We start from the raw sequence: 14,832 nt of genomic DNA on the forward strand, positions 1-14,832 counted from the left end.
CACGGGCAAGAGAAATAACCTGGCTTTTTCCTGCCTCCTACCTTCCAGTCTCCTGCCTCTGTCTCCGTTTCGCCAAACCCAAGGCTGAATGAAGGCAGCTGTCCTGGAAGCCAGAGAAACTGCACCCTGCAGGGCAATACAGAGCTAGCAGAAAGGCAAGGAAGGGGTCTGCAGCAAAGGGAGCGAACAACCTTAAGATAGAATTAGGGTAAACACACTTAGTAATACCTTTATTCTGATCTGGTACAGTGGCATTTTATGAGAGATTTTTCAGTGTCAGGGATGTCCTCCACTGAATTCTCCTGAGGGCTTCTACAGTAGACGGAGATGCCCATTCTCTGTCGCAGAGGTCAGAGCTCAGCCAGACCGGAATCATGATGCAGCAGCGTCATGGCAACTGGACTCTGGTCCGGGGCTCTCAAGGGCTTCCGAGTGACCTTAGTGGGGAGGAGCACGATGTCTGGACTCGCGTTTAAAATATGGAAATCACAATCCTCGGCCGGTGGACGCGCGCTCACAACACTCCACTTGGCATCTTCATCCTTGTCCAGAAGGCTCCACAATGTTTTTTGGTTTTTTTTTAAATAAAGGATGAAATAGTCTAAGAAAACAGATAACGTACCCAAGGTCCCAGAGCTGGCAAATCCTAAGGAATTCAGTCTCCACTCTTCCCACGCCAAAGCCCTTTTCGCTCCCCTACCGGTTCTTCCCTCGCCCGGGGGCATCTTCTGGCGGAGGAGGGCTCGTTCAGGTAAAAGCTTGAGTCGGGCTCGATCAAAACCCTGGGGCGCCTGGTAGCGCCCTACGTGCAGGCAGCGTGCCGGTTCGGCGTCGCAAATGGCGGGAGACCCGACAGGCTCGGCTGGCCGGCTCCAGACGCTCCCGGCCGGGAGGAGCTCAGGGTCCTCTCCCGCGGGCCAGCGACCCCCACCTCTGCGCGCTGGGGCAGCCGGAAGCCCGCGGCCCTGCCCGCCCCTGGCGGGTCCCCGGGATTCTAACGGAGCCGCGTGCCCGGGGCGGGGCCACACGCGATTGGCCGCGCGGAGTCGGGGGCGGGGCCCGGCGGGCCGGCCGGGCGGGCGCCGACAATGAGCCTCCATAAAAGGGAGCGGCGGGGGGCTGGGGCCCCGGATTGAGCCCTCCCCCCCCAACCCCGGGGTCTTGACGGTCTAGGTCTTAGGGAGGCCCAGACGCGCCCGTCCGCAGGCTGGGCCGGCGAGCGGCGGGCGGCGGGGAGGGGACTGCGCGGGGCGCGAAGTGGCAGCCGCCCTCGGCGCCCAGGCCTGCGCGCCCGTCCTCGGCGTCCGGTCACCAAGATCCCACCCCACCCCACCCCCCGGGCCGCGCCATGGCTCTGAAGGCCGAGGGCGCCGCGCTCGACTGCTTCGAGGTGACGCTCAAATGCGAGGAAGGGGAGGATGACGAGGAGGCCATGGTGGTGGCCGTAATTCCGCGGCCCGAGCCGATGCTCAGAGGTGAGGAGGGGAGGGGATCCCACTTCGGCGTCACGGTCCGGGCTCGGCGTCCCCTCCTCAGTCCGGGGTCCGGGTACCCCTCCCCCACCTCCAGTCTGGTGCCCAACCGCCCACACCCGACTCCAGCCTGAGGCCCGGGCGCCCCCTTCCTCACAGAGTCTGAGGCCCTGGCGCGCTTTTGCTCCACCCCCACACCAGGGTTTGGAATCTCAGGCCTCCCCGAACTCCCCCTCCCCCACCCCTGCCCGGGGTCTGGAGCCTTCGATCCACGCCCGGCGCGCTCCGGATCTTCCGGTGCCCGAGCGCCCCCTCGCCCGGGCCCAGCACGACGGCTTCGAGGTGACGATGGCGGGTCCCCCGCCCGGGAAGGCAGAGGCAGGCCCAGGGGCCAGGCTGCGTTCTAGGCCGAGGGGCGTCAAGGCCTCCAGGCCGGAGGCCGGGGCCCTTCCCCTCGGGGTTCGGAGCGACTCGGTGGGTGGAGGCAGGCGCCGGTGTAGCCCGCCGAGAGGTGGGTTTTAAGGGCGCTCCAACCCTAAAGCTTTCCTGCGCTTCCCCGCCACCATTCCCAGGCCTTGTACACGCATAAGCCACAGGTGTCAGATTCTGGCGCTAGAGGGGTGAAAAGGATTGCTTACGGCACACAGTTTTATTAAAGAAATGTTTGCTACAGGAGCCCTTGGCCACTCTAGAGGGAGATGGGCCTTGAGATGGGATTTGAAGAGCAATGTGTAAGCACTCACTTTCCCTTCCTCCTCCACCGATTTTTCCAGCCCTCAGGATGTTGAGGGCCCTAAGGAAACAAAAGGCCACCTTCATGGAAGACATACTATTCATGAAAATGCAGATCTTTGCATTCCTGGATACCTCCTCTCGTAGTGGGGACAATACCCAAAAGCTTGAGAGCAAGGCCATTCATTTAGCTTCAGCAGAACATACTGACGTCTCCCTACACCGCCTCTCTTCCTTTTTGGAGGGCTTTAAAATGAGGGAAATAAAGCATTTTCCATCTGAAAGAGGTTCTCTCCCTACCTTTGCTAGCATTTATTGAGTGCTCAGTGGCAGACTGTCTCAGTTAACCATCTCAACAACTGCGAGAACATCCTTCTTCACCAGGGAAGTGGGTTCATGCAACAAGTATTTGGGGCACCTCTTATATGTCAGGGCTTCCCAGGTGGTGCAGTGGTGAAGAACCCGCTTGCCAGTGCAGGAGATGCAGAGATGTGGGTCTGATCATTGGGTTAGGAAGATCCCCTGGAGCAGGAAATGGCAACCCACTCCAGTATTCTTGCTTGGGAAATCCCATGGACAGAGGAGCCTGGCAGGCTGCAGTCCATGGGGTCACAAAGGGTCAGACACGACTGAGCACCACACTTACATGTCAAGCATTGTTTTAGGCTGGGCATGCTAATTAGTGTAAACAAAGTCGAAACCGTGCTTTTCCGGAATTTGTGTGTATATGCTAATGACCAGAGATAGATGAATATAAATAAATGTATAGCTTGTTAGATGGTGACTAGTAGTTCAGAGAACACTGAATCAAGAAGAGTGAGAGTGGTTTATTTGGAGTAGCAAGTGGTCGGGAAAGTCTTCTTAATAAGGTGAATTTTGAACATAGACCAAAGGAAGTGAAGAATGGAATCCTGTAGATAATTGGAGGTAAGGCATTTTAGGCAGAGAGAACAGCAATTGCGAAGATCCTGAAACAAGTTTCTTGAAAGGTTTGGTGCACGGGGGTAAGAAAAACACAAATTCAAGGTTTTCAGCTTGAGTGACTGGAAGGATGGACTTCCCATTTGCTGAGACAGAAAGACTGAGGGGCAGGCCTGTAGGAGGTTACAGTTTAAACAAGACAAGTTTGAGAAGCACATTGAAGCACAGAGGTCCAATGAGAAATAAGACACATGGATCTAAATTTCCTGGGAGTGTCTGGCTAGAGGTATAGACATGGGAGTTGTCAGCAACAGGCTTTGGGGCAAGACCGCCAGAGGAAGGAGGTGGACAGAGAAGGGGTCCTAGGACTGAGTCGTGGAATGCTCCCGTGGTTCGAGCTTGGAGACTGAGTCGATCCTTACCAGACATTGCTGAATGCCACAGCATGCCAGGCACTGGGCCAGTTGCTGGAGATACAGGTGTGAAGGATCAAAAAATCAATGCTGTCACAGACCAGCGGCGAAGTGAGGAGACACAGGAAACAAGAAAAGCACGTGTGTCGTCAGGCAGCGTTGTGTGCTCTGGAGGAGATGAAGTGAGGGGAACAGGACGCTCAGGTGGGGCTGATGGCCGCTTTCTCAGGAATGGCAGGCAGGCCTTGGTGAGAAGACGGTTCTCTCCTAGAGAAGGAACTGGCACGGGTGCCCGAAAAAGAGCCTCCATGAAGTAAGAAAAGAACCAACAGAAGGTGGTGCCCTGGAAACCAGGTGACAAAAATCAAGATGAAAGAAGTGATCTGCCAGGGGATGAAGTTGAAGCGCTGACCGCTGGGTGTAGCATTGGTGACCTTGACAAAGCTATTTTGGAGGAGTGGTGGGAAAGAACTGCAGCTACTGTCACCTGGGGGAGAGGTACCACCCAGCCTTGGAGCTAAACCTTCTGAGACCAAGCCAGTTCTCAGACCTGTTTCAGATGCCACCTCTTCCAGGAAGTCCCCAGGTATTAGGACCTCCCCTGTTTGTATATTGCCCCATCCTCTCAGGTGGGAGAGAGGTGCACCCACAAGGGATTAAAAGCTCTGAGATGCCAGGCTCACAAGGATCTGAGCCTGCATCCTTTGCGAAGCTGAGAACGGTTCCCACCCTGTCAAATGTCATGGTCCTGTGTGCACAGGGAGAAGGTGCTGGGTCCACCCTTGGGGATGGACAAGGTCACCGCTGCAAAGGCTTTTGGGGGAGAGGCCCCTTGACAGGGCCCCAACGAGTGGAGGACCAGGCCTGGATGCCCTTCGCTGACCCAAGGCTCATCGAGCATCTCCTCCCTGCATGCCAGGCCCTGCAGGAGAATAAGATGACGAAGTTTGCTGTTCTTGTCCTTGAGGAAGTGAGCACTGTCAGAAGTCAGATGTGGATACAATTGCCGGGGGTGGGTGATCGGAAAGGCTTCACAGGGCCGAGGATTTGAGTAGGGCCGTGAAAGAAGTTTGCCAGACTGATGGGGTGGTCTGAACAGTGTGCCCAGACCAGAGCCATGCTGGAATGCAGTCTATGGAAAAACCTGTTGGACCTGTGGTCGGAGACTAGGTTGGGCTAGCGGGATGTGGTGGCATGTCTGCTGCTTTTATTGTGGCTGGTGCCTTGTGGGCTCCAGAGGGGGAAGAAAAGAGACTCTAGATGGGAAAGGTCCTTCCTTGCACACACCGCCAGGCTTGGGGAACCCTGTTCTCTCTTGCTGGTGTGGGTACCTCTACTGATAACACCTTCCCCCTCCTCTCCTCCTTAGTGGCCCAGCAGGAAAAGATCCCACCTCCCAGGCCCAGCCTCCTGGAGGCGGGCAACGATAGCTCTGAGGAGCCCAGACAGCAGGTGTCTTGGGAGCAGGAGTTTCTGGTGGGGAACAGCCCGGGAGGCAGCGGGCGGGCGCTGTGCATGGTGTGTGGGGCCGAGATCCAGGCCCCCTCAGCAGACACGGCGCGCGCCCACATCCTGGAGCAGCATCCTCACACCCTGGACCTGAGCCCTTCCGAGAAGAGCAACATCCTGGAGGCCTGGAGCGAGGGGGCGGCCCTTGTGCAAGACTTTCGAGCGGAGCAGCCGTCCCCACCCCACTCAGGTAGTGGGGGCAGGGGTGGGGGCGGAGGGGAGAGTTGGAGCTCGTGATTGATCATTGGTATCTGCCCACTTCAGACTCAGGCCAGGACTCCGACCCGGACCCTGCCAGGATGCCAGCAGAGATTGTCGTTCTCCTCGACTCCGAGGACAACCAATCCCTCCCCAGAAGGACCCGGCCCAGAGGACTTCGCCCTCTGGAACTTCCTGGTCAGTTATCCCAAAGCCAGCGAGGCTGAGTTGGGGTGAGGGTATCATGAGCCCCGCCAGCTGGGTGGAGACAGGCTGCTCAGCAGGTACCCTGCAGCCCTGGAGTTGCGGGAGTCAGGCCTCAAAAAGGTCTTATCTTTTGCAGCGGCCCCTGTCCCAGAGCCAGTAAGCAAGAAGCCCCGTGGTCAGAGATGCAAGGAGCCCTCTGGGGAGGAGCCGGTCAGGAAGAAAAGAGGCAGACCTATGACCAAAACCCTGGACCTAGACCCAGACCCTGACCCAGGTGAAGGGAAGGAAGGTGTGGGCTCCAGGGGGAAAGCTGGGGTGGGAGGGGCAGGGATCACGTGCCCCTCAGCCGAGACCCAGGCGGGCCTTGGGAGTGTGGCCTCACAGTTTGATCCCGTCCTTCCTTCAGACCCCCCCTCGCCGGACTCACCCATGGAGACCTTCGCTGCTCCGGCCGAGGTCCGGCACTTCACGGATGGCAGCTTCCCGGCCGGCTTCGCCCTCCAGCTCTTCTCCCACACCCAGCTCAGGGCCTCAAACCGCAGAGACTTGCCCAAAGAGGGAAAAGGGGCCGAAGGAGGTCGTCTCCAGCCGGAAAGCCCCTCCCCAGGTGAGCGCCTGAGCTGCGGGCGGCAGGTGTGCAGGGTTGGGAAGGCCACGTCCCCAGGGTGGAGCCCCAGGCAGAGGTGACCGGCGCTCTGGTCCCCGGGCAGCTGGGCTGAGGGCAGGTGGATTTGAATACAGCAGCCAGCCTGAGAGCTGAGGTTTTGGCACGCTTCTTGGGAGCATCCTGGTTGTTAGGTTGAGTTAGGCCAGTGTTCCCCAAAGCCTGACACCCATCACCACACTCACGGTTGATTCCAGCTGGGGCCTGAGGTGCCCACCAGGGGCCTAAATGGGACTGATAACAGGAGACGGAGGTCAATGCGCCACAGACCCTCAGCTCAGGGTGTGTCTGGTAATACCAGTGGGCACTTGGGTTTATATCATGTTCTCTGGTTTTAAGAAACTTATATGCAGCTCATTTGGCGCTTATAAAAGTGTCTTTTTCCGAATGGCTGAGTCTCAGAGAGGTGGTTCCTTTTCCACGTCCATGTGTTCCCTTCCTGTGGCTGCTGTAACAGATTACCACAAACTCAGTGGCTGACAACAACATAGATACACTGCCTTTTAGTTCAGGAGGCCAGAGTCCTCGTACGGGAGGTGTCAGCGGGCTACAGGCAGGGTGTCGGCAGGGCCAACTCCTTTCTGACTCCTAAAGAGGGAGTCTTGCCTCTTGCAGCCTCTCGCGGCTGCTTGTATTCCTCAGCTGTGCTCGCCTTCCGTCTTCAGAGCCAGCCGTGCCCAGGCTTTCTTAGGCTGCCATCTTTGGTTCTCGCTCTTCGACCTCCTCTTTCCCCTTTAAGAACCCTTGTAATTACACTGAGCCCTCCTAGGTCATCCAAGGCTCCATTGAATTTTAAAGTTGGTTGATGAGCAACGTCAGTTCCTCCTGTAGCCTTGATTTTCCCCCACTGTGAACAAACGATACTCACAGCCCTGGGGATTAGGATGTGGACGTCTCTGAGGGACTGGTACTCTTGCTAGGACAGTCACCTAATGCAGCAGTAGCAGAACTGAGATGAGACTGGGCTGTGTTCCAGCAGGGCGCCTGGTTCCTCTCTCTTTGTCTCGCCCGGCTAGGCCCTGCTCGCAGCATCTAGGGTGCAGAAAGTGGTTCTTGAAGGAGTGAATGTGATACACAGAGTACCGCATCCCGGCCCGCCTGAAGTGGGCACTTGGAGTTGAAGCTCCAAGAAAGACAGCACACGGGGTGCTGGAGGCTCCCCAGAGCAGGGCTCCCAAAAAGGAGGCATGCTTTTTGCTTAAAGAAAAAGCTTCACTTCCCTTCAGCCCACGTCACTCAGTGGTGACCACTGTCAAAAATTTGGCTTATGTCCGTCCAACCTCTCACAAAGCTCTGCGTGCACATAGGTGCCTGTGTACTCCTGTCTGTTTATTTTTGACCCAAAGGGGCTCTGCTGTCTCCAGTCTGAAGGTGGGCCTCACCCCTGTGGGGTTTTAACTGTCTCAGGTCTCAGCATGAGTCACCTTGCGTCCTGCCTTCCCAGGACCGCACTCTGCCTAGACTTGTGTGTTTCCTGGTCCCCCTCATGTCAGCGGACCTCTGCTGTACACAGCTGACCTCTCCCACTGGCTGGTGGGTCTTCTGGTTTCATTCTAGAAGGCGGGGGCTTCATTTCGAGCCTTGGGGTACCCTGTGCCCAAACTCCACCTGTCTGGAGTGACCAGTAGCTGCGAAGAGCATCCTTGAGGTCTCAGGTTCGTTTGGGGTGAGTGGGCAGAGCCTGAGACTTCGGGGTTCAGCCGTCTGATTTGAAAGGGAGGGAGGTGCTGAGCCATGTCCTGACAGCGGCAGGGACCTGGAGAGGTTGGGGACAGTCCAGAAACCGCAGGAGATGGTGAGTGACACAGCGGTGCGTGTGCCTGCAGCCTGACCCAGGAAGCACCCTGAGAAATGACACAAGTGGTCCTCTGAGGGGCCCAGGCCAGCAAATCCAGACTAGCAGGGTGCCCGTGATGGTTCTATGCACAGTACGGCCTCCAGACTAGTGACTGCAGACTGGTTTTGGGTTTTAAGAACCCAAAGCTCAGATGTCTCAGAAACATGTGAGGCTTCAACCAGAATGTTCTACTTTGAGTTGTTTAATTTTTTGAAGTTCTCCAAAGGTCTTATTGGACTAGAGATCCTACCACTTTAAAAAAGAAAATTAAAAATCAAGGATTTAGAAGTTGGGAGTGGGCAGGAAGTCACTGTGGTCAGCTGAGCTGATGGACATGTGTGTGAAGCCATCAGGGAAGACTTGCTGGACATTCTGGGGCCTTACAGGATGAGGGTGTCCAGGCCAGGAGAGGCGGTGAGCCATGAGGGCCCACTTGCAAGTAGTGGAGAAAATCCTTGCTGGTGTTTAATTAGAATAAGACCTTGAGACCTGGCTTAGGATACCTCAGCTAGACCAGTGTGTTCCTGACTGGACCGAGGAGAAGAAAGTGTGTGTGTGTGTGTGTGTGTGTGTGTGTGTGTGTGTGTGTGTGTGTGAGAGAGAGAGAGAGAGAGACTGGACCAAGGAGAAGAAAATGTGTATGTGTATGTGACTGGACCAAGAAGAAGAGTGTGTGTGTGTGTACCAAGAAATAGAAAGTGTGTGTGTGTGTGACTAGACCAAGGAGAAGAAAGTGTGTGTGTGTGTGTGTGTGACTGGACCAAGGAGAAAAATGTGAGTGTGTGTGTGTGTGTGATTAGACCAAGGAAAAGAATGTGTGTGTGTGTGTGTGTGAGACTGGACCAAGGAGAAAAATGTGAGAGTGTGTGTGTGTGATTAGACCAAGGAAAAGAATGTGTGTGTGTGTGTGTGTGTGTGTGTGTGTGTGAGACTGGACCAAGGAGAAAAAACTGTGGGAGTGAGAGACTGGACCAAAGAGAAGACGGGTGTGTGTGAGACTGGACCAAGAAGAAGAGTGTGTGTGTGTGTGCTTCATGCGTGGCAGGCTTTGTTCACTGCTGTACCCTCTGTACCGGGAACAGGGCATGCACAAAGAAAGCCCTTGGAAAAGATTTACCGACAGATGAGTGGATGGCAACTGCCTTCACTCGTCACTCTGGTGGTGACATTTCCAGAGTCTCTGCTCCGATGAGCCTTAGTGAGAAACGAGAGATGGGTCCCAGCCACCCCCAGAGGAGGTGCTCACATTTGCACACACATGCACAAGTGTGGAGGAAGAGAAGGGGGCTGAAGCTGGGGGAGCAGAGGGATTTGGGCCGGGCCAGGAGGCAAGTGGGGGTGGTTCTGGGCTCGGGGTGCTGAGCCCCCGGTTTACAGAAGAGGAAACTGAGCCTCGGGCAGCCCATGTGTGTTTCGCCCATGCAGCGCCCAGCCTGCCGCAAGTGCCAGGGATCAAGTCTCCTCTGTTGGACCCTGAGCTGTTCTTTGCTTCAGGTCTTCCCCATCAGCTTACACAGAGATGTTATTTCTCCCTTCTCAGCCCTCATCCATCATAGCCTCTGTCACATTTGTCCCTAGCTTTGCTGAAAAGCTTTTCTCAACAGTCTCCAGTCTGTCTTTGGAAGCCATTAGATTCAACCTCATGCTTACCACCTACATGTCTTTTTTGGCAAGATGGCCACTGACCTCCATAAAGTTAGACCCAGTGGTCAGTTCTCAGTCCCTGTTTTTCCTGATCGGCAGAAACCAGGAGCCTGTCCCGCCCTCCTTCCTGGAGGCTCATTCTGCCCTTGGCCTCTCAGGCCGCACCGTGAGGGGCTTGCCCCTGCCTCTCTTGCCTGTTCGCTTCCAGCTCTCAAAAGTTGGATCCTATGGTGGTTCTACTTCCTGTTTCTAGAGTATTATGCTTCCTTGGGTCTGGAAGTTTGCCTGTTTCATTCACAGTAATATCCCCAGTGCCCAGCCCAGAATGGGTGCCGTCTGTGTATTTGGCAAATGAATGAATGACCCAACCGTGAGTCAGGATCTGTACTCACACCCTGGGTGATCCCAGGCTCGAAGCTTGTCATGGGCCCACCTTCCCCACCACCCCGGGCCTGTCCCTTCGGCTCCAGCCTCTCTCGCGCGCAGTTGATGTGTTTGGTTGGTTGTATAAAAGATCCCCCAAACTCTGTGTTTCTGACAGCATTTCTGAATGGAACCCGCAGTCTCCTCCCCTACCCCAGCCTCTTTACTACCCGCTCCCCGGGCTTCACTTCCCCGGAAAGCTGGCTGCCACGTTCTTCAGTTTGCTTGGACCGAAGCCTCAGAGTTGTCATCTATCTCTCTCAGACCCCACTTCAGTCTGTCAGCAAATCCTGTTAGCCCCACCTCCAAGATGCTCAGGTTTCACACACACACACTCACTCACTCACTCACTCACTCACTCACTCACTATCTCTACTGCTGCTCCCTTCATCCAGGGTTCCTTAGACTGTCTCCTGGCTTCTGATGATTGCCCGCTGCGGTCAGTCTCCTATAGCAGCCAAAGCCCCCCTGAAAACACAAGTGGGATTCTATCACTGCTCTGCTCAGCCCTCCAGCGCTCACTGTAACATCCCAGAGAAAACTCAAGAGTCCTCATGGGACTGGTGGTCCTCACCTTTCCTGCTCACCAGGGCATCCGCATGTCCTCTTCCTCCCACCAGGAATGCTGTTCCCCAGCTAGACACCGTGGACTCCTCATTTCCTGCCCAACTTTCCTCACGGGTCAGCTCCAGTCACCTCTGTGAGATCCTCCCTGATATCCTATCCCCTACTCTGGTGTGCTTTTTTACTTTGCTTCCATCCGTATATATCACATTGCGTTTTTAATTTGTTTATCTTGTTTATTGGCTCTCACTGCTGGAACATAAATTCCAGAAAGGCCACTTGATCTGCCCCATGTGCTGGGGAACCCCCAGCAGCTAGACTAGCATTGGGCACAGTGTGGTTGCCCAGTAAGTTATTGTTGAATTAAGGAGCCCAATGAGAGGGCCCCACCTGTCCTCGAGGGGCATAGTGTGTGTCAGGAAGGCACACCAGCTCATGTGAACACAAAGCAGAGTCTGTTCAGGTGCACAGTCCGGTGGCAGCCATTGAGTCCTGTTCTGTCCCAGCAAACGGTATAGCAAAGTTGTGCCCGTTTTCCCTGCCAAATCACGAAGTCTCTAGAAACAGTAAAGGCAAAAACCACGGGTTTAATGCAGACACCTCACAGTTGTCACCGGTTTCTGCTTTCTGGGTTTGCTTTTTGATGTAACTTTTGGAACTGCTTATGCAATGCCCAGGGCGGGGTTGGTACCTGACAGGGCCGTCAGTAGTCCGCTTTCCCATCTTGAGATCTGATTTTGCCCATTGTGAGTAGCTTCTCCATGCTGGTAATGTGGACACGTGATCCCTGCGTGGCCAGTACTGACTCAGGAGATAAAGAGCCTGGTCGGGTTTTGCAAAGCAGAGCTGGATGTTCACCCCAGGACTCTCCGTGCAGTGCTCCCTCCTCCACCCTGCATATTCACCTGGGAGCTCTTTTGTGAGAGCCCTGTCTCCTTTGGGGTGTTCTCCATCCCACCACCTCTGCCCACGCAGGGCAGAGCCCATCAGGCTAGGATGCCCAGTAAGTTTCAGGTGAAACAGTCAGCTGAAGATAAAGGGGTAAGGGGAGCAGAGGACAGCACCAAGCATCCGTGTGGGAAATACAGGAGGAAGGCTGCAGAGGGCCGGTGGCGGATGCCCCAGGAGGCGTGATGCCTCTGTGGTCAGCGCTGGTCCTGGGGTGGACCGGGAGCGAGGCCTCCCACTGTCCCTGGGCTTCCCCTCTGACTGCCCGTCCAGGGCTGTGGAATGGAAGGCCTGGGAAGGGGGATGTGACTTAACCCAGACCTTCTAGGAACACCCTGAGGCGATGGCCTGGAGAGCCCTGACTGCTCTCTGTCCTCACCCCTGCCCAGCTCCCCCTCCAGGGCTTCGCGGGACGCTGGATCTCCAGGTCATCCGCGTGCGACTGGAGGAGCCCCCTGCAGTCAGCCTCCTGCAAGACTGGTCCAAGCATCCCCAGGGCGCCAAGGGCGTGGGAGCAGGTGACGCCCCAGACTGGCCCGCAGCTCTGTCGGAATCCAGCAGCGCTGTCGGGGCACAGCCAGAGGCGGGAAGTGGCCTGTAGGTTCTTGCTTTTCTGGGGTGGGAGGGAGGGAGGGAGAAGGCAGTGTCCCCCTTGGGCTTATCACACAGAGCCCCCCAGCTTGGCCGCCTGAGAGAGGGAGTAGAACCAGGTGCCAGAGCAGGATGGAGGAGAGGAGGGTGGGCAGCATCTGCCATGACTCGGGGCGAGGCATGAGGCCGGGGGGGGGCCGCCAGTGGCTGTCGAGCGGTAGGGCATTGGGCCTGTGGAGAACACCCACCCGATCCTTTTGCTGACCCCGACCTCTACTGTCTCCCGACCTCCTCCCGCCCTCTTGGCCCCCCATTCTCCCTCGGCACAGTGCCTTACACAGGAGGTGGTCGTGAACTGAGCCCCACTACCTCGGGGGACGCCTCTCCTCCCCCCCGCAGGCCCCCAGAGCAGGAGGCCTCCATTACCTCTTCCCGCTCCATCCCCACTGGTGGCCGACTGGTCACTCACTGTCCTGTTCACCTCTTTTCCTGTTGTATATATCTCCTTTGTTGACAATAAATTATTTTTTTTTATTAAGAGAGTTCGTCTGGGCCATCATTGCGGGGAGGGGTTTGCTAGCAGGCTGTCCAGCCCCCTAGAGCGACCCTGAGAAGCAGGAGAGCTGACAGGGGTCCTGGGCGTGGGCCAGAAAGCTGCGGCCCCAGAGGCTGGCGCGGGGTGGGAGCAGGCCATGTCAGAGGGGCGCCTCAGCCTCTCCCCTCACCCCTGCCCTCCAGATGCGGTCAGGAGCGCCTTTTACACATACCTTCTGACTGACTTGGTGAACCTCCGTCCGAGACAGGCCACACTGGGGCATCCGGGGAGGAGCTGAGACCTAAGGTCATCTTTCTGGTGTGCCCTGGCTGTGGCCAGCGTGCAGGGCACCGATGCCTGCCCCCCCACCTCCCCCGCCCCATGACGGGAAGGCAGGCAGGCCGCCTCCAACCTTTCAGCCTCGCGGTCAGCCTTCATCTCCTTCGCTTACTCACAGCGAGCCTTTGCCTGGTTTTCCGGTTCCCTGAACCAGGAGATAACCCACTTTGGATCTCTTCCCCATATTCCTTACCCCTTCCCTCCTAAACCAGCCATCACCAGCCAAACCTGCATAGGGTGGTTTCTCCTCTGTGGTGATGGGGGCTCTCAAGAGAGGCAGAGAGAGCGCTCAGATCCCCAACTTGACTGTCCCATATAGAATCCAGGGGTGGGTGGGAGAAATAGGGCCGTCTACCCTCTGCCCCTGGCCTGCTCCATTGCTTCTGATGGGTCTTGTGCATCCTGAGGGGGATGGACTCGCAGGGCAGTTGTTCCTGTACAACACTGAGCCCAGCAGGTTCTGAGACTGACCAGAAGGCCAGTCCCGGAATCGGGAAGAGTCTGGGCTGAGCAGGCTGTGCTGTGTGGCTGTCTGAGCTGATGTCCCCCATGGGCCCAACCAGGCGTGACTGGTTCGTAGGATGTGGCCCTTTCTCCCTCTCTGATGAGCTTGGGAGAAAGAGTCCGAGGATGTCAGGGGCCCTTTTCCAGGGGAGGAAAACTGAGCAAGGATTCAGGACCCCTGGTGTCTCAGGCCACTCCACCAGTGCATGAGGGCCATGGAACTCCCCTGTGTCTCTCCCCCCGTTTCTGCAAATTGGCAGAACTTGATCCTTCCGAATAGGAAGGAATAAATAATGCTGAAATGCTCTGAACCACAGATTGAATTATTGCAGGTGGTTGCTGTCTGTCTTTTGAGTCGTGTGACTGTTTACATTTATGCCAATGTGCTTTTAAAACAACGTGGCTGTTGTTGGGTGTTGACAATTGGGAGAACTTACAGAAAAGCTCGTTGTACAATTGTGAAGCTAAATGCATCTTCGCAGCTGTTAATTATGATTGAAGGTTTGGCCCGCTAGACTGTGAGCTCCTTCTGGGCGAGGGTTGGATTGCATTGACTTCATTTTCCTAGTGTCCTGCGTAGGGCCTGGCGCAGAGTAGGTGCTCAATAAATGTTTGTTAAGTGCCCTATTGGTGTGTATTCCTTTGTGACGTTTTTCCTGTGTGGGCTGGTCCTCGGAATGCGGTCCTCTGCTATCACAAGGTAGCTGTCGGAGTAACTGCTGGTGGTGTGGTTCTTCCGTGGCTTAAGCCCCACATCTTGGGTGGCAGGGATCTGGCCAGCCTCAGCCAGGACCCCCGGGACTCCATGAGCTTGTGAGGCTGGAAGCTGCCTGTGGGCACATCTGGGCTTCCAGGGAGAGGCAGAGAGTGGAGCCCGGAACATGGCTCCACCCAGAGTGCGGAAGGAGGTTTCTAAACACCAGTGAAGGATTGCTTGGGGTCCACCACCGGGGCCAGAGTCACTGTCATAGAGGCTGCAGCACCAGGAAAGCCTCCCTCGCAAATATCAGCGACCCAGGGGCTGATGGTGCAGTGCCGAAGTCCAGCCACAACTGAGAAGAATCGGGACAAGGGTGTCACCACCCAACCCCCCACCCGTGCCCCTAGTGCCCAATACTCCTTTGCGCTCTGAGGCCGGCCACCTGCCACCCTTCACAACTGCCTTCCTTGGGGTGCAAGTCAGAGAGCTCTTTTTAGAGACCTGTGGGCAGAACCAGACTGAGAGAAGGGAAGAAGCACCCACTTCTCTCCTTGAAGAGAAACTGAGCTATGGTTGGACAATGGGGGTCACTGGCTGAGCACCTCTGTAGCATCCGGTTCCATCATGGCTC

At 56.3% G+C, this 14,832-nt stretch overlaps 1 protein-coding gene across 3 annotated transcripts; it reads left to right on the plus strand.

The window, feature by feature from the left end:
- Positions 1-1,085: 1,085 nt before the first annotated feature.
- Positions 1,086-12,661, plus strand: SPINDOC (spindlin interactor and repressor of chromatin binding). Of its 3 annotated transcripts, none has more exons than XM_070783131.1 (6): positions 1,091-1,475; positions 4,908-5,237; positions 5,312-5,443; positions 5,589-5,726; positions 5,859-6,059; positions 10,641-11,915. In XM_070783131.1, exons 1-6 carry the CDS (start codon positions 1,349-1,351, stop codon positions 10,658-10,660), a joined length of 948 nt encoding a protein of 315 aa, XP_070639232.1. In that variant the 5' UTR covers positions 1,091-1,348; the 3' UTR covers positions 10,661-11,915. The 3 variants fall into 3 exon arrangements, with proteins under 3 accessions (XP_070639231.1, XP_070639232.1, XP_019810732.2); XM_019955173.2 differs by lacking the exon at positions 10,641-11,915 and adding an exon at positions 11,922-12,661 and having other exon boundaries at positions 1,093-1,475; XM_070783130.1 differs by lacking the exons at positions 5,589-5,726; positions 10,641-11,915 and adding an exon at positions 11,922-12,661 and having other exon boundaries at positions 1,086-1,475.
- The last annotated feature ends 2,171 nt before the right edge of the window (positions 12,662-14,832 follow it).

Source organism: Bos indicus, chromosome 29 (assembly GCF_029378745.1).
Source record: "Bos indicus isolate NIAB-ARS_2022 breed Sahiwal x Tharparkar chromosome 29, NIAB-ARS_B.indTharparkar_mat_pri_1.0, whole genome shotgun sequence".
In the NCBI taxonomy this organism is placed as follows: domain Eukaryota; kingdom Metazoa; phylum Chordata; class Mammalia; order Artiodactyla; family Bovidae; genus Bos; species Bos indicus.

Bases quoted from the DNA above. Each gene is read 5' to 3' on its own strand.
- SPINDOC (XM_019955173.2), top strand. From the start codon at position 1,349: ATGGCTCTGAAGGCCGAGGGCGCCGCGCTCGACTGCTTCGAGGTGACG. The intron at 1,476-4,907 runs GTGAGGAGGGGA...TCTCCTCCTTAG, and splicing joins GCCCGAGCCGATGCTCAGAG to TGGCCCAGCAGGAAAAGATC. The intron at 5,727-5,858 runs GTGAAGGGAAGG...TCCTTCCTTCAG, and splicing joins AGACCCAGACCCTGACCCAG to ACCCCCCCTCGCCGGACTCA.